This window comes from Heloderma suspectum, chromosome 4, assembly GCF_057233095.1.
Source record: "Heloderma suspectum isolate Gila_16-S chromosome 4, 16-S_ref, whole genome shotgun sequence".
Classification (NCBI taxonomy): Eukaryota; Metazoa; Chordata; class Lepidosauria; order Squamata; family Helodermatidae; genus Heloderma; species Heloderma suspectum.
In genome coordinates, this window is record NC_139461.1 from 284,989,070 (window position 1) to 285,014,371 (window position 25,302).

At 45.0% G+C, this 25,302-nt stretch overlaps 1 protein-coding gene across 2 annotated transcripts in view; it reads right to left on the reverse strand.

Moving 5' to 3' along the window:
• The window catches only part of PREX1 (phosphatidylinositol-3,4,5-trisphosphate dependent Rac exchange factor 1), a 335,075-nt gene that overhangs the window by 167,223 nt on the left and 142,550 nt on the right, over nt 1-25,302 (reverse strand). For both annotated transcript variants that reach the window (XM_084854076.1, XM_084854075.1), the window contains exons 4-5: nt 19,316-19,420; nt 8,180-8,281 (exon numbers count right to left, since the gene is read on the reverse strand). In XM_084854076.1, coding sequence (XP_084710202.1) covers nt 8,180-8,281; nt 19,316-19,420 — 207 coding nt within the window. The remainder of the gene's footprint in view (nt 1-8,179; nt 8,282-19,315; nt 19,421-25,302) is intronic.

The following is a 25,302-nucleotide window of genomic DNA, read 5'->3' on the forward strand; positions in this document are numbered from 1 at the left end:
GCTGATCAAAGCAGCAGGATGAATTCTGAAGTGTATAGGGCTATATTTTCTGCTCAGATACAGCCGAATGCTGCCAAACTGATAGGACGCCGCTTCATATTGCAGATGGATAATGACCCAAAACATACAGCAAAAGCTACCCAAGAGTTTCTCCAGGCAAAGAAGTGGGCTGTTCTTCAATGGCCAAGTCAGTCACCTGATCTCAACCCAATAGAGCATGTTTTCACTTAATGAAGACCAGACTGAAGGCAGAAAGACCTACAAATAAGCAGCAGCTGAAGGCAGCTGCAGTAAAGGCCTGGCAAAGCATCTCAAGGGAGGAAACTCAGCATTTGGTCATGCCCATGGGTTCCAGACTTCAGGCAGTCATTGACTGCAAAGGATTTTCATCCAGGTATTACAGGTGATCCTTAAGTTTGAAATGATGTTGGTTTGTTCCATTACTTATGAGCCACCAACGATGGGGGTGTGTGCATGCCACTGGGTGTACTTCCTGAATGGTTAGTGCACCACTTTTGTCACACCCCTTGAATTACAGCTGAAAGTCCTGACTTCGCTCCAAAACAGTTATCCTTGTTCCAATATTTCTGGCCCTGACTGTAAATCAGCATAAACAAATGTTTTTTGGCAATGTGTAAGTGACCACCTCACCTTGAGGTGGGAGAGAGAAAAGCCACTTAAGAGGCAGGAGCCTGGTATTGTCTTCAGTTTCACAAGCCTCGTTCTCTCTCCTGGAACCCTTCCCATGGGACAGCGGGTGATAGCCTTATGGCAGAGGAGGAAAAAGGCCAGCTTCTTCTGTTGAAGAAGGTGGTATTGTAAAAAGGTATCCACTTAGTTATACTTAGAGCAGACCCATTAAAATCATGACTACCTTACATTACTCTAAGTAAGACTAACTCTGGATTTAACCCAATTTACATACCTACATAGGATGAAATACACTTGACCTGCAGCATCCCAAGGGAAATAATCAGTAATACAGAATGTTTACATGGCATTCTGTACAGGTCAATTTCACTAGACAGAGAGACCTTTTTTTGGCCCTGTCAGGGGAACATAACAAAGCAAAGTGCAAAGGGACCTGCCATGATGGAAAGAACAAAGCAATTATGCAAAATAAACGATTTTAAAACCAAACCCAGCACTTCCTAGAATAAAGGATGTTGTTCTACTGAAACCTGCCTTGTTTTTGTCTCACCGCCCTGACACCACCCTCTTCACTTTTTTCCATACTAGGCTGATCATCTTCATTTGTATACTTACACAGGGAGCAGAGCACATACTTTTGCTGCAGAAAATGACAAACTATCCACATAAAAGTATTCCCTTGCTTCTTCCTCATCCTTGCATTGCAGAATACTCCCATAGGGGAGCATACCGTATATTTTACACAACAGAATGTTTACTCTGCTCATTGCTTTGTGTGATAAAACATGGCTTGCTCTGGCAGAACAAAATTATTGAAAAAATTAGATGAGAGAGAGAGAGAGAGAGAGAGATTGCAAGAATGAATCACTTTCCCTGTCCTCATGAGTGCAACAGGATTCTAAGAGAAGAGAAGGCAACACAGGGCTAGAGAGACCAATGCCTTGACTTGGTATAAAATAGCTTCCTATGTTAATAAACAGAGACCCCACTGATGGCTGATTCATATGTTTGGCGTACCCTGTATTGGAGCCTTCTCCAACCTGGTGCCCTCCAGATGTGTTGGACTACAACTTCCAGCATCGCTGGGGGTGCTGGGAGTTGTGGTACAGCACATCTGGAGGGCAACTGGTTGGAGAAGGCTATTGTATAATATGTGCTTAAAATGTAAGATGCAATTCTTGAGAGCAGGATGTACATGCTGTTGTACTGATTGGCCAGGTTTCCTTACAACATACCAGAAAATGGTTTCTGTCGGTATTGTGTGAAATGCTCCCCACTTTCATACTGCATCATCAGCATAATAACCAACCTACCTCATAGGGATATCTTGAGCATGGATAAAATATGGGTTATATAAGGAACTTTGCTTAGGGCTGGGAACTATCTTAAACAGCACAGGATCTACATCCAAACCCTAAAGATGAGCTATAGTGACAGCAGCTGGTGCTCCATCTACCATTAAAATGGCACTGAAGTCTTCCGATATGCCAAAAATCTAAGGGGAGAAAGGTGTGAAGGCTGAAGTTCCTGAACTGGCCCAATAAGAACATAAGAAGAGCCAAGTTGATTTTCCAGCATTCTAGATCATGTGGAGAGCCCTTACTGATAGAGAAGGCCCTCCTCTTCTCAAAGTCGCCCTCTACATGTAGAGGGTGACGAAAGCGACAACAGAGGGGGACAGGGCTAGCGCATTCCCCCTCCCTGTAAGTTGTCATCGGATACTGAACACCTGAAAAGAGCTTTAGGAATATGTATGTATGTATGTAGAATCTATCTTTCTACACACACACACACACACACACACACACACACCCTATATTCAGTAGAAGCAGCTGCCTTAACAGGTCAGACGTTTGCCCATCAAGTCTGATATTGCCTACTCTTGACCGGCAGCAGCTGGCTCCAGGAGAGATCTTTCCCAGTACTTGCTACTAGATCCTTTTTTTAACTAGACATGCTAGGGAGTGACCCTGGGACCTTCTACTATCCTTCTCTCCATTTTATAGAATGAATAAGCCAGTGCTATTTTAGGGTGAAAACTGACTTTTTGGAATTAAAAACAGGCTTCCGTTTTCCTGGAGGGCTCTGAGCTCACGCACAGCCTTCACTGTAAATCTGGAGCTGGGGAGGCTATATTTTAGCACCTTCACCTCTAGCTAATTAGCGGTATCCTGGTTTTTAAACAATCCTCAGGGTGAATGAAGGGCACCTTGTCATATTCTCATCACCCTTCTTATCTGTACTGCTTTGCATTTCAAATTTCTGACACCTACCATCATTAAGGCTTGCAAGCACCCCACTGTTTTGCATTACCTTTCAAGTGGATTTGGAGCCTGGCAGCTGAGTGTCTGCCTCCAGGTTATCCTTTCTTAGGAGCACAGGAATCTCCCAATCAAGGATGCAGCCTATAATTATCAAATGTACTTTCAAGTGGCTCCTATAGCTGCGACAGCCTGCGAGGCATGGAAACCAAAATAATACAGGCTTGAACTGTGGCCAGAGACCTCCAAAATCTTGGATGCAAAAAAAAGAAAAAAGTATCACAGAAAGCATCTTAATCCTTACACGGTGCCGCCATCAATCAGGAGACTCAGAGGATGTGTTACTGTGACCTACATATGATGATGGGGGGCGGGGGCGCAAAATTGCAGAGGGAAGCACAGCTAATCCTCACCCTAAGGATGTGATTAACATATGATCTCCACACCACTACTACCCGCCTTCAGGTCCTCTTTTTACTCACAGAAGTTGCTCTTTCTAAGGGAGATAATTATTTTAGTGCCCAGGGTTGACTCACAGAACAGCTGCCTCACCAGTGAACTGTACAGTTTCCGCTACGCATTAGCAGCATCCTAAAGATCAGGGCTGAATTAACACCATTATGCTAGAAAACTACTGAAAATGATGGCCCCAGTCAAACGGGAAGGCACTGTGATGCCATCATTCTCTTGGGAGATTCTCAGCCTACTATCCTTGCTCATACTGAGCTCTCGTAACATTTCTTGCAATTCAAAAGCATGATGTGTGTCTTAAGAGCTAGTCTAGACATTATAATGCCATGGGGGACTGTGGCAAATTTCCCACTCCATCTCCCAATCCTACCATCTATTTCTCTTAGAACTCACCACATGATTCAGGGCTATAAAGGAGTGAGTTCCCCCACCCACAAGCCATGTCAATGATGTTCACCAGCAGAGGCAGGGAAACTCCTTGTGCGATGGTCCCAAATCATCACAGATGATACAGGGGGTGGAATTAGACTTGTGGTAAGTCTAGCCACACAAAGTTTATTCTAATGTTCAGCTGGACACATTTTGTGCAGAGAGAAGTAGGTTTTCATGCAGTTGGGCATATAGGGATAAATAATGACCTTGATCATTTCTTAAAAAGAAGTGATGGGGGTGGAGGGGGGGAGAGAGAGACGATAAAAAGAAAAAGGACGTAAAAAAGTGAATACTGTTTCCTTTCCATCATAACCCTATATTAAAATTATAATAGAGCCTTCCTTTAATCCCCCATTTTTGCAAGGTACTTCTACTTTTTCTTGGTCCTCTGTTTTGCTTTCTCCTTTCCTTTCCTTTCCTTTCCTTTCCTTCCTGTCTTTCTATATTCATTCTCATATTCCCTTCCCTCTTTCCTGTTCTTTGTCATTTATGTCATCTGACCTGGACGGCCTTTTCCCTAATCTTCATACATTGGAGATCAAGGAAAAGGTTGGCTATGTTTACTCATCAATATGGTAATGCATCACCAAAAAAGAAGAAATGCGTCACCAAAAAGGAGGGGGAAAGAGGATACCAATCTCCATATAATTTGCCTGTGTGCTTTGATTGATAGACAGACAGACAGATAGACAGACAGATGATATAGATATGCAAACTTAGAAATAATTACTATAATTTAAAAAGAAATAGAATGCATCTCACCGTAGTGGAGAAGACCATGCTCCAGTCTGCAGTCCAGACGCTAACTGTTGATGAGAAACTTCAAGGCCCCTGCTCTCCCTTCCTATGGTTCTTCATCTTTAAAACGGAATTGGACCAGACACCTCTTCAAATAGTGGGTGCTTTTAAACAGAGTACTATCCTCTGAGAGCCCTTCAAACAGAGGGCTTCTTCTGTAAAGTTGAACACATGGCCACCCTTCATCACCAATCAGCAATGATACTCTGCTTGAGTTCAGAGGCACTCTTTGTTATTATGAAATCATACTTTTCAGATCTGAATCCGAAGCATGGAAAAACAGGTTTGGGGGCTGAGCCCTGCTTCAAATTAAGCCCTCCAACAATATCAGCCAGCCTAAAGCTGAATCCAAATTAGGCAGCTCCCAGTTGCCCAGGAGAGGTGAATTCATCTGTGATAGACGGGGTGCTTTCCATCTTTTCTGAACAGATGGGAGAAATCACCTGTGTATATGGCCCTTCTAACTCTGTCTCCATATCTCCATAATAAGATGCGGGAATAAACTCCTTTGGGAGTTAATACAATTTCAGGGGCAACTCTTAGCCTTGCCTCGTCTACACATGCAGCAGGGTGAAGCAGTAGAATATGGAAAATCTCATTGTTAAGGCTTTCCCTACATAACAAAAAGCATTATCTGCAACTTTTAAAAAGCTAGTGTGGTTAGGAGGGTGCTGGCCTAGAACGGACTTCCCCAGGTGTGTTGGACTACAACTCCCATAAACCCCCAACCAGCATTATGGGAGTTATAGTCTGGAGGGCATCAGATGGGGAAGGCTGGCCTTGAACCGCTCTTCATGATGTGTTAGATTTGACATCCCCTATCTGCAGCCTACAGGAGATCACATCACTCTGCTGCCAAAGAATTCTACTATCTGATCAGGCCAGTCCAAAGAATCTAGTTCTTGCATTGCTCTGCTCTGAGTTTTACCATTCCCATAAACACAACTAAAACCAACCCAGCCATCCAGCCCCACTGTGGATATGTAAGGAAGTGTAAATACTATGGAGATCCTTGGTGAGGAATGCATACAGACCATACTTATCAAACCTCTACTTCCTCTGACCTTTTTGCCCCATCTCAGAGGCTTTAAGAAGACCTCCATGTGTCACACATAATCCCAAAGCAAATCCATGGAATGAACGTACACTAACGTCCACCCCACCCATTGATCCAGTGTAAATACATACAGCGGGGTTATTTTGCGCCTGTTGCAAAAGCTGAGGCAGCATGTTAAAACAGGCTAAATTCGTCACAATCTGACTCATATACTTGAGTATGTTCGAACTGATAGGACTTGGGGACTTTCTGAAGCGCTGCCCTATCTCAAGTATCACTACTCATTAACATAAAGAAATGTATTTTCATAGGACAGCCAGGCCTGATCTGCACCCATGAAGGCATGTTTGCACACCTCTCTTGTATGCATTACATATGTGTTCAGTCATGCCGGCCACATGACCACGGAAGCGTCTTCGGACAGCGCTGGCTCTTTGGCTTAGAAATGGAGATGAGCACCACACCCTAGAGTCGGACATGACTGGTTGGGGACACCTTTACCTTTACCTTTACCTTGTATGCATTGTACCTAAGTTATCCCCACCCAGGGCCTGTCTGTCTGAAGCTCGAAAGCAATTCAAATCCATGCAATATTGCTGGTTCACATGACGTTGCTGGTTTTGAATCTGACAGTCTGCACTCCCCTTAAAGCTGGGGTCAGCAACATGTGGCCTTCCAGATGTTGTTGGATGGCAACTCCCATCATCCCTCACCACTGGCTATGTTAGCTAGGGCTGATAGGAGCTGCAGTCCTACGACATTTGGAGCACCACAAGTTGCCCACCCCTGCCTTAAAGAGAAGTCAGTTCTCCTTCTCCCCTCCAAAAAAAGTGGGGGTGAAGAATCACCCAAACCAGTTTCCGGTATGATCAGGTGTTCACACTGAAGACTGAGTGGGGAAGGGCCTCCCATTGCTCCTCCACTGCGCAATTTCCTCCAGCAGGAAGTATGAAATAGGCTGGGCTAAGACTGTTTAAGGTGGAATACTGATTTGCAGCTTGTGGCATGTGACAGGATGCTCACATGACCTCTCGTAAGGCCACAACACGTTTATGGCTGCAGGATGGAAGCAGCTTGAAACAGCCTTTGTACAATGGATGCTTGATGTAGCATTTGTAACGCACAGAACAGTTTGCAACAATAATTGCCAACAACACCCCAATGAGATAGAACTGGACATGATTAAATAAAGAAGCACCAAATTTCAGGATACCAGCATAACAAAAACAAAGACAACTTGCCCATATCCACATTGCCTTTAATATGCATAACCAGTAACAGAGTAATAATGCTGGTGGTGGGTCTTTGAATAATCTCTGAACTCACATGATATGCATTCATCATTTGATAGCTGCAACATGAAATGATGCTTTGCATGTACGAACAGGAAATAACAGGTTGAACACCATAGATAGAACTGTCCTATCAGCTGGCAGAACCTCATGCGCAATACGCTCATGTTTTCAGCATAAGTCACTGAGCACTGAATAATCACGTACAAAATAGCAAATGGTGTATATAGCATCTGTGAATGAACCTGCAGTGAGCCAGAAGCGTCATGCAGTTGGGCAGAAGTAACCCTTCAAGCAGAGGCTTCAACACACTTGAGAAAGTGTGCCAATAAGATATGATCAGTCAAGATGGACTATACGCTACAATCTTTCACTGTCCTCAAACATCACAACCAGCTAGGGATGTACGAATCCCTTACCTTGCTCCGCTGAGGGGCATCCGGGGGGGGGGGGGGAGGCGCTCTATCCCTCCTGCTGGAATCCTGCCCGGCCGGGTCCGGCCGCCTGCAGCCGGACATTCGGCCACTGGGCAGCCCTGCAGGGACACAAATGGCAGCTGTCGTAGCTGCCGCCATTTGCGTCCCTGTATTGAGCTGTGATAGGCTACGTAAATATTTACGTAGCCTATCACAGCAGGGGGAAAAAACCCCAGCGTACGCAAATGGTGGTAGCCGCCGCCATTTGCATTCGCTGGGGGTTTTCCCCCTCCCCTGCCGTGATAGGCTACGTAAATACTTACGTAGCCTATCACAGCCTCCGCAGGGACACAAATGGCGTCCCTGTGTTAGCCGTGATAGGCTACCTAAGTATTTACGTAACCTATCACAGCTAGGAAGAGGAGGAAGCGAATGGCGGCCAGGACGGCCGCCATTCGCAAAGCAGCGCGGACGGGAGCAGGTTAAGTGCTCCATTTTGCGCGCCTTTCGTGGGGTGGGGGCGGCGGGGACTTTGTCCCGCGCGCCTTTCATGGGGGGGGCTTCGTTCCGCGACAGATTTCGGGGGATGAATGCACTGGCATTCAGCCTCACCGAGATCCGTCGTGGAATTCTCTGACATCCCTACAACCAGCCAATCTTTTTCCATCCAAACTTGATGTATGTTACGTTTCCACATATGCAGGTCAGAAGTACAGAATGCATGCGCAATGAGCAAAACCCAAAACTGTGCAGGGCTAATCCAGGAACACATCTACCAGGACAAATCCTTAATGTAGTTACCTTTAAGAGAAGTGGGTATTTGCAAATCCTCTGGATTGGAGTTAGGAGATAACCCTCAAGTGGAATGTCTGTTGTCTTTCTGCCTCCCAAAAGCATACAGCTCTGTAACCAGAAAAGAACAGGAAGGTTACCCTTGACGCAAAGCTCCTCGAGACACCATGACAATAAATGGTATTTTCTTTTATAGAGTTGCTTATGCATAGAGTCTTATGTGAGCTATGAGTTCAGAAAATAAATAAGAATCATTTCAATGTATGAAAGAAAATGAAGATACATTTTCTTTATTACATTTATATCCTGCATTTCTTGAATACAGCTCAAGGCAATGTGCGTAGGGTGCGCAGAAAGTCTCCCATCCAGGCACTGAGCAGGCCTAAGTCTGCTTCACTTCAGTAAGGCTGCTGTGTCATGTGCCTTCCCCACCATAATCCAGTAAATTATCTACCAAAGAAGAGTCAAATCTCTTAGAGTCATGTTAGAAGTGTCCAGGTGACCACATGTATTTTTATCTGAGGTTTTCCTGCCTCCCAGCTGAGCAGAGAGGAAGCTGCTCCAGCTGGTCCAGGGACTACAGAAGCAAGCAAGCTCCCAGAGAGCAAGTGATCAGAGCAAGTGAACAGGGGGAGCAAAAAGGAGTTGGTCGGGGGATTTGCAGTGGGAAAGAGACAAAGGAGACAAAGGCAAAGAGGTAAGTGGGCTGGAGGAAGCCCAGAGGGCTGACCGTTGTCCTTCTGAGTAGCTATGAGCTTACCAGATGCTCCTGAGTGCTCCAACTGAATGGGAGGGTGGCCTGAGTACTCCCAGCAGCTGTGTGGGCAGGAAGCTTCAGTCGGTTTCCCGCCTCCCAGCTGAGCATTGCAGAGCAGAGGACGCTGCTCCAGCTGGTCCAGGGACTACAGAGGCAAGCAAGCTCCCAGACAGCAAGCAATCAGAGTGAGTGAACAGGAGGAGCAAACAGGAGTTGGCCAGGGGAGTTCAGCAGGAGAGGTCAAGGGGGAGGCCCCTAACATTTTTTAAAAAACATTTTTTTTCATTTATTTGTCTTGTAACACACACTTCCATGCCAGTAGGACTCTGTTTTTAACCTCCAGTGGGTAAGGGCCAGGCACAGGCTACTCTAGAACAATCAGAAAGCTAGACACAAAAAGGGAAAGAGGCTATGGAAGGACAAGACTCTCCAGTGGTAGTGACCTGCAAGGTGTGTGCCATGTTTGTTTTCTTGCCTGAGAACAACATGGCCTACACCTGCAACAAGTGCAAGTTGATCACACTGCTGGAAGAAAAAGTAAGAGGACTAGAGCAGAGATTGTCGACCCTCCAGGGAATAAGAGAACATGAAGAGTTCTTGGACAGAACGGTGGAACTACAGCAGCAAGAGAGTGAGCAAGAGGCTGAAGGTCAGTCAAGCAGAGGTGATGAAACCAAGTCCTACAACAAGAAGAAGAGAAGAGTAGTAGTAGTGGGAGACTCCTTGCCGTGTATACCCAAGTACGTCGCAAAGACCCGTGGACTCGCCAGGTATGCTGTCTCCCAGGAGGACGGATTAGAGACATGACTGAAGGGTTGCCTGCACTCATAAAGACCACTGACAGGTATCCCTTTCTTCTCATCCATGTGGGAACAAATGATACCGCCAAGCGGAGCTACGAAGAAATCACGTCAGACTTTGAAGCTTCGGAAAGGAAACTCAAGAACGTTGGGGCCCAGATAGTTTTCTCATCCATCCTTCCAGTAGTTAGAAGAGGGATAGAAAGGGAACGAAAAATACTCCGGTGTGGTGCCGGCGAGAGAGATTTGGATTCTGGGACCACGGGCTATACTTCCTGGAAGATAGACTGTTGGCAAGAGTGTTGCACCTCACAAAGGCTGGGAAGAATGTTTGGCCACAGCATGAAGAACTTTATCAGAAGGGCTTTAAACTGAATCCTACAGGGAAGGGAGACGTAAAGGGGTAACAATGGACAAAGGCTCACGCACTGCAACAGAGAGAACAGCTCTAATAGCGCTCAATAATAGTCTTCACAAACATGTAGGAAGAAAGCCAGACTATGAAGCACATGGCCTTCAATGTCTATATACTAATGCTCAGAGTATGGGAAACAAACAGAACGAACTTGAATTCTTAATACAGGAGGAAAATTATGACTTGATAGGTGTAACTGAGACTTGGTGGGATGACTCATGACTGGACTACAGCAATTGAAGGATACAACTTGTTCAAAAAGAACAGGAGGAACAGAAAGGGAGGTGGGATTGCACTATATGTGAAAAATACATATCTCTGCACAGAAATACATAAGGATGAACTTGGTAGCCTCATCAAGAGAATCTGGGTTAAAATAAATGGAGCAAAGAATAGAAGAAACCTGGTGGTCACAGTCTACTACCAGCCACCCAATCAAGGAGAAGACGAGGATGAAACTTTTGAAAAGCAAACTGCCAAGGATTCAACGAAGCATGATGTAGTAGTAATGGGGGACTTCAATTTCCCCGATATTTGTTGGGAGACAAATTCTGCAAAACATGGCCACTCCAGGAAATTCCTGACTGGTGTGTCAGATAACTTCCTCCTACAGAAAGTAGAGGAAGGAACTAGAGGATTGGCTATCCTTGACTTGATCCTAACCAACAGAGATGACTTAGTGGATAAGGTAGCAGTTACAGGAACTCTGGCGGAAAGTGACCATGTTATACTTGAACTTTACTTTTTGGTTCTAAAGGAAGCAAAAGCCAACTGTAGCCAACCCTGTACCCTGGATTTTAGGAAAGCCAATTTTAATAAACTCAGAACAATGAAAAGTAAGGTCCCATGGCAAGCAACTCTAATGAGAAAAGGAATCCAAGATGGGTGGGAGTTTTTAAAAAAGGACATTCTCAAGGCACAATTACAAACAATTCCAACAAGAAGAAAAGGCGGAAGACAACAGAAGACGCCAATGTGGCTTCACAAAAAGCTTAGAGATGACCTAAAAACAAAAAAGTACGCATATAGGAAGTGGAGGGAAGGCCAAGCAACAAGGGAAGAGTACAGGCAGGGAGCACAAAATTGCAGGGATGGCGTCAGGGAGGCTAAAGCTGAGAACAAGCTGAGGTTAGTGAGGGATGCTAAAAGCAACAAAAAAGCTTTCTTCAGCTACATGCATAGTAAAAGACAGAGGAAAGAAATGGTGGTTCAGCTATTAAATAAGGATGGCAAAATGATAACAAATGACAAAGAAAAGGCAGAAGTGCTCAATTCCTACTTTGGCTCAGTCTTCCCCCAAAAGAGGGTCCAGGACCCCCCTGGCAACGGTGAAGTACAGGCTGAAGGGGCAGGATTGCAGCTTGAGATTGATAGGCCAAGGAACACCTAATTACTTTGAATGAGTTCAAATCTCCAGGGCCAGATGAATTGCACCCTAGAGTAATAAAGGAACTCGCAGAAGAACTCTCAGAGCCACTGTCATTTATCTGTCAGAAATCATGGAGGACGGGTGAAGTGACAGACTGGAGTAGGGCTAATGTTGTCCCTATCTTCAAAAAGGGTAAAAAGGAGGAACCTGGAACTACAGACCAGTCAGTCTGACATCAATCCCAGGGAAAATTCTGGTGCAGATGATAAAGCAATCCATCTGGAAGCCCCTTGAAAACAATGCAGTGATTACTCGAAGCCAACATGGATTTGTCAAGAACAAATCCTGACAGACGAATCTGATCTCATCTTTGATCAAGTAACCTCCCTTGTGGACTGTGGGAATGCTGTGGACATCATATCCCTCGACTTCAGCAAAGCTTTCGACAAAGTGCCCCATGATATCCTGAGGAGCAAACTAGTTCAAGTGGGCTAGATGAAACAACGATCTGGTGGATCCACAGTTGGCTACAGAATCGGACTCCAAGAGTGCTTATCAATGGGATCTTCTCAAACTGGGGAGAGGTAATGAGCGGGGTACCACAGGGCTCAGTCCTGGGCCCAGTGCTCTTCAACATTTTTATTAATGACTTGGAGGAGGAGGTGCAGGGAATGCTGATCAAATTTGCAGAGGACACAAAATTGGACGGGATAGCTAATACTTTGGAAGACAGAAACAAAATTCAAAGTGATCTTGATAGACTGGAGCAGAAAATAACTGAATGAAATTTAATAGGGATAAATGCCAAGTTCTACACCTACGAAAAAGAAACCAAATGCACAGTTACAAGATGGGAGATATGTGGCTCAACAACACTACAAGCAAGAAGGATCTTGGAATTGTGGTAGATCACAAGCTGAATATGAGCCAACAATGTGATGTGGCTGCAAAAAAGGCAAATGATCTTTTGGGCTGCATTAATAGAAGCATAGCTTCCAAATCCCGGGAAGTACTAGTTCCCCTCTACTCAGCACTGGTTAGGCCTCATATGGAGTACTGTGTCCAGTTCTGGGCACTGCACTTTAAGAAGGATGCAGACAAGCTGGAGAGGGTTCAGAGGAGGGCAACAAAGATGATCAGGGGACTGGAAACAAAGCCCTATGAAGAGAGACTGAGAGAACTGGGCATGTTTAGCCTTGAGAAGAGAAGACTGAGGGGAGATAGGATAGCGCTCTTCTAGTACTTGAAAAGTTGCCACAGAGAGGAAGGCCAGGATCTCTTCTCGATCATCCCAGAATGCAGGTCATTCTGCATTCTGGTCAAACAGGAAGCCAGATTCTGGCTGAACATCAGGAGAAACTTCCTGACTGTTAGAGCAATACGACAATGGCACCAATTACTTTAATGTTCTATATATTTTACATTGTTTTATTGTGTGTTGTTTGGTTTTAATTTTTGTGAACGGCCCAGAGAGCTTCAGCTATTGGGCGGTATAGAAATGAAATGAAAAAATAAATAAATTAAATAAATAAATAAATAAAATTACCTAGGGAGGTCATGGGCCTTCCCACACTGGAGGCATTCAAGATGAGGCTGGACAGCCATCTGTCAGGGATGCTCTGACTTGGATTCCTGCATTGAGCAGGGGGTTGGACTCGATGGTCTTGTAGGCCCTTTCCAACCCTACTATTCTATGATCCTATGATCTATGGGTCTGCTCCATTCACATATAAAATGGGAGGGGGCCTACCATTAACATCATCCTTCCCTAAGCTAGTTCCATCCAAATGCTTTGGACTATATCTCCCAGCATTCTTTACTATTGGCCATACTGGCTGCAGCACATGGGAGTTGAAGTCCAAAACATCTGGAGGGCAACAGGCTGGGGAAGGCAGCTTTACATGAAAAGGAGTGTGTGACGAAGGGAGAAAAACATGCCCCTTCTCCAACTCTACATTGCTTGCACTCCATTGTTTGAAACAATTTTCACCAAGCATCTTCCACAACCTTCTATAACTGATCAAGGCTCCAGGTTTGTCACACAGTAAGCAGAGGAAGGGGGTGACCAACAGAGCCAAGGAGCGAACCAGCAGGAGAATCCACAGCTGCGTTGTTTTTGGCCACATCAACTGATTTACAGGTATAGTAACATAGGAAGCTGCCTTATACTGAGTCAGACCATTGGTCCATCTAGCCCAGTATTGTCGACACTGACTGGCAGCATCTCTCCAGGGTTTCAGGCAGGATTCCTTCCTAGCCCTACCTGGAGATGCCAGGGATTGAACCTGGGACTTTCTGCATGCAAAGCAAGTGCTCTACCAGTGAATCACGGACCCAGAGAAAATCAGGGCTTCTCTGGTTTTCAACCTAACAACCTCCGAAGAGAGCTGTATTTAAACTGAACATACATTCTGCCTGATGCAGATGTTATATTCAAATCATACACACAAGAAATGCAAAATTTAGCTCACATTGCACATGTGACCTAACACCCCAATCCTAAATCAGCCTATTCTAAAGTAAATACCATAGAGTACAGTCAACGTATGCTTCGGTAAGTCTGCGTTGGGTCGCAGCTGCAGTCTCTCAGGTCTTGAGGCTGCCAGCTTTGGCTTGCTTGGGGTTCTTGCAAGCAGATTTTTCCAGAGCGACGTCTGGCACAGCTGCCCAGAACAGCTCAGGTGTCTTGTAGTTCAAACCACTTCACTTTTCAAAAATGTCCTTACCAGACACCCATCATAAATCTCTTCTATAGACACAAAGTTTCCTTTGATGCACAGATTCTTCAGACTGGCAGTGCTGGCCACTGCCTTCGAAGGCTCTCTGTCGAATTTTCCAGGGCTCTTGTGTGAATCATAGCCCATTCTTGTCCCCTTGTTGTTTTCTCCTACTCTCATGTTCGCCTTTGAATTCCACACACACACCCTGCCACACACTCACACACACACACACTCTATATCATGCCTTTTCCAGAACTGAAATATTCCCACATTTTCCAAGGCAGGTCTCTACTTCAGCCACTGGGAGAGAAACAGAGCCAATTCCACTCATACAAGTAGCTCTTTATTTTCTAATTTGACCTCATTAGATGGTGACATTATTATGTCGGGCAGGATAGGAGGATGGGGGTGGGCAGAACGAGAAGGAGCGGAGTGATGTAAGGAAATACCAACACATAAGCGCAGACTTCCCCCTACCCCATGATCACTACACACAACTGTTTAAAAAAAACTTTTTTAGGACAAACAAAACGACACCACAGTCTATACACCTTCCTGCCCAGTGAGGTGATGAGGCTGATGAGTTTTATTTCAGCCAGTCCAATTAGTTAGTGCAGACAACTTTCTGGAATAACAGCTGCACTCACATTTCCTCTCAAGAATTCATCAGAGATGCTTTTCAAACAAAAATTAAACCAAGGAGAAAAGGAGAGAAAGCACCAATGGAGAAACAAGAGGCGCTCACTGGTAGACCACACACTTTGCATGCAGAACGTCCCAGGTCCAATCCCTGGCATCTCCAGCTAGGAAAGAACAGCCCCCTGTCCAAAATCCTGGAAAGCCACCACCCCACAATCCTCCTGAGTTAGATGGACAATTGTTCTGACCTGATATAAGCATCCCAGAGCATAGTCTGAAGGCACATGAGGCAGCCACCTTGCTGAAGCTAAGCAGGTCTGGGTTTGGTCAGTGCTTGGAGGGGAGACCATCTGGGAACCAAGGAGTTCCTTGAGTTCCACAATGGAAGTAAGGTGGGATATAAATGTAATTAATTAATTAATAAGGCAGCTTCCTACGTTCATAGGGATGCAAAAACATCATACTACGGTGAGACCATACCAAGATGGGTTTGGACAGAAAAAAAGAAAGAATTACAGCCAAACTAGTAGGTGACAAGAGTACAGGGGGGAAGGAACTATAATTGCATGCAAAAGGCCTCAGGTTCAGTTTCTGACATCTCCTGGTAAGTCAGGGAAAGATCCTTGTCTCAAACCCTGCGGAGTTGCTGCAAGTCAGTGCAGACAACACTGAGCTGGATGGACCAGCGGTCTCACTCAGCATAAGGCAGCTTCCTATGTTCTAGGGTATATTAAAATATAATGGACAGAGCAAGCCTATGGCGGTAGGGGAGGGAGAATCCACAGTGGAAGAAGTTCCAAATTGAAAGCGCTGCTGGGCCCAAAGAAGTGGCATTTTGTATTAACCTTTTTGTGCCAACCATGGCCAACCTTTAAAAAATTGCCCTCCCATCACTGGCAAAGGGAGGGAAACGCTGGTGTAGTTATTTCCCCTTGTTTGGGGCACATCCAGTGGATCCAAGGCCTCCTGATCCACTCCCAATGTGCCTCTTTTCAGCCCCAACCGCTGTCAGAAACTTTCCACTGCTTGAAAGAGGAGGCTTCTGGTAGTGGGCCTCCTCCTCTGCCCCCAGGGAAGGAGGTTCGCAATATCCTACAGCCCATGGGACAGTGACACCCTCCCAGGAGCCATGGGACTGGGTCCTTAATCTATTTAATATAATCTATTCAGCCCTATGTGTTCCAGACATACTTCCCTCTGAATCACTTTGCAACAAAGCACGCAATAAACAAAGCAACACCCTGTACTTTCCATGTGCTCTACTGCAGAATGTTACTTTATTTATGTGCTTTGTTTTACCAGGGAACCTGACAAACAGTGCATACAAAATGCTTTGGGTCTTGTAAATTATATTTTACTGCACCATCGAGGTTCTCTCCTCCATCGTGTTTGTTTTTTTTTAAATTTTATACCAGTCACAATGACACTAAGATTATTTTCATGTCACAAAAGAGGCATTTGGGTGAGTGGGGGCAGGGGCATGCGTGCACAAGCGTGTGGAGGGGGGGTGTCTCTCAACACAGCAAGCTGCCAGTCTCAGTTTTATGATGTCTAAAAGCATCCCATAAGGCAAGGTAGCTTGGTGGATGGTTGATTCAACTGTAGAAAAAAAAATCCACTGTATTGAGAAACAGACATTATTTTAAATCCGTATCTAGCAGCTACATCTTTTTTCATTGTTACTCTACAGTAGTTGCAGGGGAGCTGATCCAGATCTTAAAAGCCCCTCTACTGCCCCCCTCCCCAAAACCATGGTAGGGTCCCAATTCAGATCAGGGCCCAGCACCTACTCTAGAGCAAAAAAAATTTAAAAACATGTAGCTGCTACAGAGGGATTTAAAGTAATGTTTGCTTTGGTTCTTACTGATTGATTGATTGATTGTATTTTTATCCCGCTCCTCAGCCAAAAAAGGCTCCCAGAGCAGCTTACAATCAATGAACAAAGAAGACAGACCCTGCCCACAGGCTTACAACCTAAAAAAGACACGACACACAAGGAAAAGGCAATGGGGAGGGGAGAAAAAAGAATTAGCTAGACTGTCAGCAGGGCTGGTGGGATGGCCCTGTTCCCCCCTCTCATCTCCCAAGGTAGGGGCAGTCCAACTGGAGAAGGCCCTGATGACCCCTTTGCCTGCTCCCTTGCTCTTTCTTCTTCCCCATCTTCTTCCCCTTCTTCCTTATAGTAAACTTTGCTGTTACTTGCACATAACACATGGAGCTTTGTTAAACTCATATAAATTTACTACCAGGAACACTTCTGCCCAGTCCCAGTGCTATCACACAATGCACACAAGGACTGCACTCTAGAAGAAGACTCTAGAAGAACTGAGACATTTTGGCAGGTCTATTGATCAGAAACGGGAAGTCGGTTTTTAAGAAATAGGAACTGAGGAAGGCAGAGAGAAGGCACCAATATGAGAAGCAAAGAGAAGAGGAACCTCAGAGGGTAGACAGCAAACAATAAAGACCCAACACATTTTATTTGAACAACTTCCGCCCAGTTTCAAATCTGCCATTTTGAGGCAAGGTGATTGAGGAGGTGGTGGCAATGCAGCTGAGGCACACTTGGAAGGAGCCGATTATCTAGACCAATTTCAGTCAGGCTTCAGGCTTGGGCATGGGACAGAAATGGCCTTGGTCGCCTTGGTGGATGATATAAGGAGGGCTTTAGATAGGGGTGAATGCTCCTTCCTTGTTCTCCTCGACCTCTCAGCAGCTTTTGATACCGTTGATCCTCCTGGACCGCCTGGAGGGGTTGAGCATTGGAGACACCGTATTACGGTGGTTCCGGTCCTTCCTCTCCGGCAGGTATCAGAGGGTAGCACTGGTTTCGGACCCGTGGCCACTCACTTGTGGGGTGCCACAGGGTTCCATCCTCTCCCCGATGCTATTTAACATCTATGTGAAGCCGCTGGGGGCTATCATCAGGAGGTTTGGGGTGCGGTGTCATCAGTATGCGGATGACACGCAGCTCTACTTCTCGTTCAAATCTTCACCAAGGTTGGGCGTAGAATCCCAGTCCAAATGTCTGGAGACGGTGAGTGGCTGGATGGGGAGTAATATGCTGAAGCTGAACCCTGACAAGACCAAGGTACTTTTGGTGGGAGACAAGAGGAGGTTGGGGGATGTTGACCTGGTGTTGAATGGGGTACAGCTACCCTTGAAAGACCAGGTCCGCAGCTTGGGGGTCGTTTTAGACTTCCAGCTGTCCATGGAGGCTCAGGTGTCAGCTGTGAGCCAGGCAGCACTGTACCAACTCCATCTGATTCAGCAGCTGCGCCCCTACCTTCCCGACCATCTGCTCCCATCGGTAGTACATGCCTTGGTCTCCTCTCGTCTAGACTACCGTAATGCGCTCTACGTGGGGTTACCCTTGAAGATGGTTCGGAAGCTGCAGCTGGTGCAGAACATGGCGGCTCGCCTGATTAAAGGCAGCCACCGGTGTGATCACATCACTCCGGTGCTGAAGGAGTTGCACTGGCTACCAGTTGTTTTCCAGGCCAAATTCAAGGTGATGGTTTTGACCTTTAAAGCCCTATATGGTTCCGGCCCAGCCTATCTCAAGGAGCGCCTCCAGCAATACCAGACAGGCTGCTCAACAAGATCAGCCTTGGATGGCCTTCTCTCTGTCCCATCAGCCAGGACAGCTAGGCTGGTGAGGATGAGGGAGAGGGCCTTCTCTGTGGTAGCCCCCACTCTGTGGAACTCCCTCCCTAGGGAACTCCGCCATGCCCCTCTTTAATGAGCTTCCGCCACACATTAAAAACATGGTTGTTCAGGCAGGCATTTGGGATGGGTTAGGGTATTTTTAGAAATACGATGTTTTAATGTGGAATTTTATTGTTTTAAACTGTTGTATTATTGTACATCGCCCAGAGTGGCCGGGTGACCGGCCAGATGGGCGATTAAGAAATTTAATAAATAATAATAATAAATATCTCAAAGGTTTCTTCCTCCCAGACAAATGAACCAGTCTTACTTATTTTCATTATTTATATCCAAGCTTCTTTCAACAGGACTCAGGATGGTTCCCATCCAGGCACCGACAAGACCCACACCCACTTTGGTTCTGCAAAATGGCTGCATCATTATGCCTTAGTGCCCTCCAGATGTGTTGGACTACAGCTCCTATCATCCATGACCATTGGCCGTGCTGATTGAGGGTGATAGGAGTTGTAGTCTAAAACCAGGTTGCCTTCTCCTGTTTTAGACCATAGCTCTGGAATCAGTTTCAATTGATTTATTTCCTGCCATAGACCAGGGGTGTGGTGAGAAGCAAATTGGAACAACCACTGAAGGTGGAAGGATTAATAAACGCCTTCCCCGCTGGTAGTCTTCTGCTACACATTGCAGTATTCATAGCTGTATTTTTTTTTTTCAGTGATGGGGGAAACTATACACAACTGAGCATCTTGTGTAGCTTGGCCAAAGGAGTTTAGGCTTACCAACAGGAATGCTCTCACAGGTGGGATCTTGTTCAGTTCCATCAAGAGCCTAAGAGCTTTTTCATGGTTGCTGCAATATTCCTCATATACAAAGAACTTGTCTTTCTGCAAGAAGAGAGAGAGAAGCATTTGTGTGAATGAAGGACATTCCATTGATACATACATACATACATATACATTTGCATTTTAGTGCAAATTAATTCTTCCATAGAACAAATACAGAGTACATGCACTGGAAATGATGGGATATGCTTTGCATTGCAGCACAAGCATTGGAGATATATCTCATCTGCTGTGACTTAAAATCACATCGTCCTTCAGCAAGGCTTTGGAACTTCCTTCTTATAGTACCTTTCCCTGGAAAACGTTTCAGTCGAGTTATACTGAACATAGCAAGGTTTAAAGACACTTAGCTATATTAGGGCCAAACTACATATAACATTAAATAAGTAGTTTGCACAGGCATCTTTTAAAAGAGAGAGAGAGAGAGAGAGGGAGAGGGAGAGGGAGAGATTAAGACCCCAATGGTCCCAGGCATGATCTGAAGGCACACGAGGCAGCCACCTTGACCTTGCTGAAGCTAAACAGGTCTGGATCTGATCAGTGCTTGGAAGGGAGACCAGCTGAGAACCACATGTAGCCACCTTGAGTTCCACAATGGAAGAAAGGTGGGATAAAAATAAATAAAAAAATATAAAATAAAATAAATAAAAAGATCCCAATATGGATCATGACTGCAGCAGAGATGGAGGGGCGTTTAACCATTTCCCTCCCCACATATCACAGTCTCAATGAAAACTGTACCTCGTCCATAATTCCATAATGCCATTTACCCCAGGAGAAAGGAAACAACATATGGGTGCCAATAGCAATTCCCCCCTCCTGCACATCCCCCTGGGCAAAGATCAGCTTCAGAGGGATGATTTTCATCAGGCACAGCAAGGAAGTGGTAATGCCCCTCTTCTGACTCCACCATGGCCCTGATTCATATTTCCCCCCACCATTGTTGCGTGTGTTTTTAAAGGCCCACAAGGGTAAACCACATATAGAATGTAATCTATGATTTGGGCCTGAGCAGGGCAATACGTTCCGTTGTAACTGGATGTACTCTACCTTCAACTGACGTGGCAAAGGTAAAATTAAGAATGAAATCTCAGTGCACCATATAGCCAAGATCCAAAGACATTATATATGTATGGAGGAGAATCACATGTTTGATGCAGCCATTTCCAGTGCCAAAGAGACAAGCCACTACTCAGTCTTAACCATGGCTTGTCTCTTTGGTGGTGGGAAATGAAGAGAAGCAAAAACTGAAGTTGTGGCTGCATGCTGGGTTTTCTCTCTCACATACAAACAGTCACACACACACACACACACACACACTCATAATGTCCTTGGGTCCTGCCTATGTCTGTGATGCATGCGCGTGCATGCGCGTGCATGCGCACACGCACAAGCTTCCTACTTTCTAGCTGAAATCAATTCTTACTTACTAACATCAAAAAGCAGCTGCTGGTAGCATTACATTTTGTACTTTCTATGTCACAAATCAAGTTGGATAGCAGAATTCTTTTTCACTAAATAAAGATCAGACATGCTAAGATTGCTTCAAAACATAGTAATCTGCAGAACGCCACAGAACATCTTCTAGAGAAGCAGTAATGCCAGAATCAGTCAGACAAGGAAGATTAAATCCTTTCATGGCTGACTGAGATGAGCTAGACAGGCAGTCCTGCTAGGTGTATTTCAGCATGAAATAGAAAAATCAAGAGGTTGTCCCAGGTACTATATCCATTTAGCTTCTCATCATCAGTGCCTGATCCATACTTTCTTCATACATTCATGTATTTAAATACCACTTGGTATATAGCAAATAGTATAGGACTAATTGCATGGATTCTGAGTTTTAGGGGGGAAATCCATTTCTTTTCAATAAATTACTAAAGAGAGAACAAGTGCGATTCAGTGGATAACTGAATGGGATCAAGGAGATCTGAGTTAAAATGCTGTCTCTACCAGATTCATGGAGTGGCTCAGCCTCTCTAACAATGACGTACCTAAGAAGGTTGTTGCAAGGCTAAACACAATAAAAACAGTAAGGCACTTTAAAAAACTAAAAATGCCCGTCATAATAATTAGCAGAAACAGTCATAAACACACAACAGTCATAAGCAATCCAACAAGACCAGATGGAATTTGAGCCATGAAACTATACAAATATGAAAATCCACTGATCGTGCACAACATTGTCACATGACTATATGTAGAACAAGACCTAATCTCTAAGTTTGGGTAAATCTTCAGATGCTTCTAGATAGATCTCCCTTTAATAATATCTAAAGGATAGATAGATAACCAGAATAGATTTCTTTTTCTCAGTTGCCAAAGACCTTAGCACTAGATAGCTGGGTCTGCTTTCCATTTGAATGTCTCACCATGCTTCAAAGCAATACTATGTCAGGGGCATTGTATGGGAATTGAAATGGCACCTAGACTTAAAGGGGGGATGGGGGCATAAACAGTTGGCCTTGCAGATGTGCTGGGTCCCTGGCAAGCGCCCAAGGATGCTGGCTACTGAACCCAGCCCTGAGTTCAGCAATAAAGATCCATCCAGTCCAGCCTTTCCCAACCTTCTCTCAGCCAGCAAGGGATGTTGTGAGTTGTAGTCTAACACATCTGGAGGGCACTAGGTTGGGGAAGGAAGATCTAGTCCAACATTCTGTTTCCAGCACTGGCCAGCCATCAAGGCGGCCATGAAGGGAACCACTTTGTCCCTAGCAGGTGTGTTGCCCCTGAACCTGGAGGTTCCATTTAGCCATCACGGCTAAGAGCCATCAATAGGCAATGTTCCCAAAGGAGAATGTGTCTATTCTCCTTTTAAAGCCAGTGACCATCATGGCCACATCTTGTGGCAGCAAATCTTGCATGTTAATTACATGTTGTCTGATACTGTACTTTCTTTTTCCCTGTCCTGAATTTATTGGGGGGTGCTGAGAGGGAGAGCAGGGCCTCTCCACCAGCCCTGGTGAAACAACTAGGTGTTTCCCCTCTTCCCTCCTCATTCCTTTTTCCTTATGTGTCGTGTCCTTTCAGATTGTGAGCCTGCAGGGGGACAGTCTTGTTTAATTGATTATAAGTAAGCCACTCCAGGAGCCTTTCTGGCTGAAGAGCAGCATAAAAATATTTCATATAAATAAATAAATTCACATTGCCAATCAGTTTCATTATAGGAAAATAATGAAACTCTATGAATTGTGAATACTCTTCCTCTTACCACATGTAAAGGAACGTCTGTCTGCAAAGAAACACACAGGATACAGAGAGAGTACAATCTGGAGGCTACTTAAATGGAGGCTTTCATTGTCCCTAAACCCTCTGCTCACGGTAATCTAATTATACATTTGTTTTGTCTTTTCATTTATCATTACATATATCTCTGTTCAAACACAACAATAGTGGCAAATAAAGCAGCAGCCACAAAGAGAGTTATGGAAAGCAGCTGGCCCATGGGTTTTATCTTCTACTATGTCACACATCTGGAATTGCAGATGCTTTGGTTTCAGGCAATTTTGAGCAAAAGCTTGGAAAACTATGAAAACAAAAGTTCTTGGCCACCAGATGCAGGAAATTGTATGGCTGGGAGTGTGATGCAACAGAATAGGACAGATTTTGTTCTTTACTTAAAAGAACGCATTACGGAGAATGGGGAAGGAACATAGCTGAAGCCTAAGGGTGCCTGTATGTCTGGAGGCTGAAGTGTTTGAATCCCTATAGGAAAAACAAAAAACAAATACCATGTATGGTATATAAAAAAGTACAGCAATGCCTGCAAAAGGTTCAACCAAAATTAAGTGCGTCCTCCCATATCAGCCTGCATGTGCATTAAGACCATCAGATAATGCCCTTTTCCACATTCCATCTATAAAGGAAGTGCATTTAGGGTGCAATCCTATGCATGTTTAGGCAGAAAAAGGTCCTACAACTCCCAGAATTCCCCAGCCACCCATGCTAGCTGGGGAATGCTGGGAGTTCTAGGACTTCTTTCTGTCTAAACATGCATAGGATTGCACCTTTATTATCTACAAAAGGAGATACACCTGGCATCAATGCTGTACTCTTTTCAATGCCAGGTTGCCCAGGTTTTTTTTTTAAATTTACATTCGTTTGTTTTTAGCTGGTTGAAATAGTTTTTATGCCTCTCAATTTTGCTGTACTTAACCTCTCCTTTTTTTGTATAGACTGCTCTCAAATTGTCTTCTGAGTGAAATTAAAATAAAAAATAGAATTAACAGTTTCTTAAGAGGTATCTGTCAAGGGTTTTACTGATGACTGAAATATTACTGAGTACTAATATTCAGCTGCAGGTGGGGAGGGGGAAATCAGCAGAAATTAGAGATACCGCCTTCACTCATTCAATTCTGTCTTCAATAAGTTAATTATTTGGCTTCATTTTTAAAGAAAATCCTGCCCTTCTCTCCACAAGGAGCTCAGGGTGGTGTGCACAGTTCTCTCCTGACCATTTTAGGGCACAATCTTATACATGTTTAGACAAAACAAAGTCCTACAACTCCCAGCATTCCCCAGCCAGCATTGCTGGCAGGGGTATGCTTGGAGTTGTAGGACTTTATTCTGTCTAAATATGCATGGGATTGCATTCACCTGCACAACCAACCTCTGATGTATACCAGGCTGGGATAGAGACTGATGTAAGGGAACCCAGTGAGCATCATTGGCCAGTGTGAACCTGGGTCTTCCTAGCCCTTCTCTGACACTCTTAACCCAGTCTTCACCAACTTGGTGCCCTCCAGAAGTGTTGGACTGCCACCTCATCATTCTGCAGCTCTTGGGAATGGTTGAAGGTCCAGTCTAACACATCCAGAGGACACCAGGTTGGGGAGGGCTGCTCTAACCATGCTATGTTAAGGCTCCATTGGTTCCAACTCACAATGAACAAACCAGATGTCAGTACAAGCCTGGGGTTAGTCACACTGATTCCCAAGTCTAGACTTGGGACTGGGGTTTTCCAACCGAAAGTCCTGCTGCTTGTTGTTGGAACTGGAACTGGGGACTTGAATCTAAGCAGGAAGCTTGAGCCAGGGCTAAAAATGCAGCAGACAAAACATACCAGCTAAGGCCAAATGGCCCAGCTCCTAGCATAATGTCAAGCAACCTCAGGCATAAACACCCAAGTAACTGGGAGTGCTAGAAGCTCAGGCCCAAGGGTCAAATCCAGCCCACCTAGGGTCCCAGTCTGGCCCTCCAAGGTTCCCCAGATGGCCACATCCCTTTCTCTGGCCCCACCCCCTTATCCCCAACTGCTGATTGTTTGGTGGTTTCCTGGCTTTTGCACATTTTTTCCCATTCTAAAAGGTTGAAATTTTATTTATTTACTTACAGTATTTATATACTGCTCCACATCAATGATTTCAGAGTGGTGAAAACAAGATAAAAGAATAAAACTCCATAATGAAAACAATTAAAACATTTTAAAAGAACAAATTCTGAACGTAATAAACTGCAGGTGGTCACTCAGGAAAGGCCTTGAAATAACACTGTCTTCAGGAGGCACCAAAAGCAACACAACGTTGGTGCCTGCCTGACCTCTGAAGGCAGGGAATTCCACAGGAAGGGGACCACCACACTGGAGGCTCTTTTCCTGGTGGACTCCAACCGGGCCATAGGTCCATGTGGAATCACCAGGGAGATGCCCTCTGATGCCCTCAGTGACTGGGCAGGCTGGTAAAGAAGAAGGCGCTCTCTCAGGTATCCTGGTCCCAAGTTACCTCTCATAACCACGCTGTGTTAGGGCTCCACTGGATCCAACTCAAATGTCTCTCCTAAGGATTGGTCACTGGCAGGAAGAGCTTTAAGCTACAATATGCTTGTATTTTTGGTATTTCGGCCCTGCCCACCACTAGAATGTGGCTCCTAAAGTTTCTCCAAACTTGAATTTGGCCCTTGAGCTCAAACAGTTTCAACACCCCTGC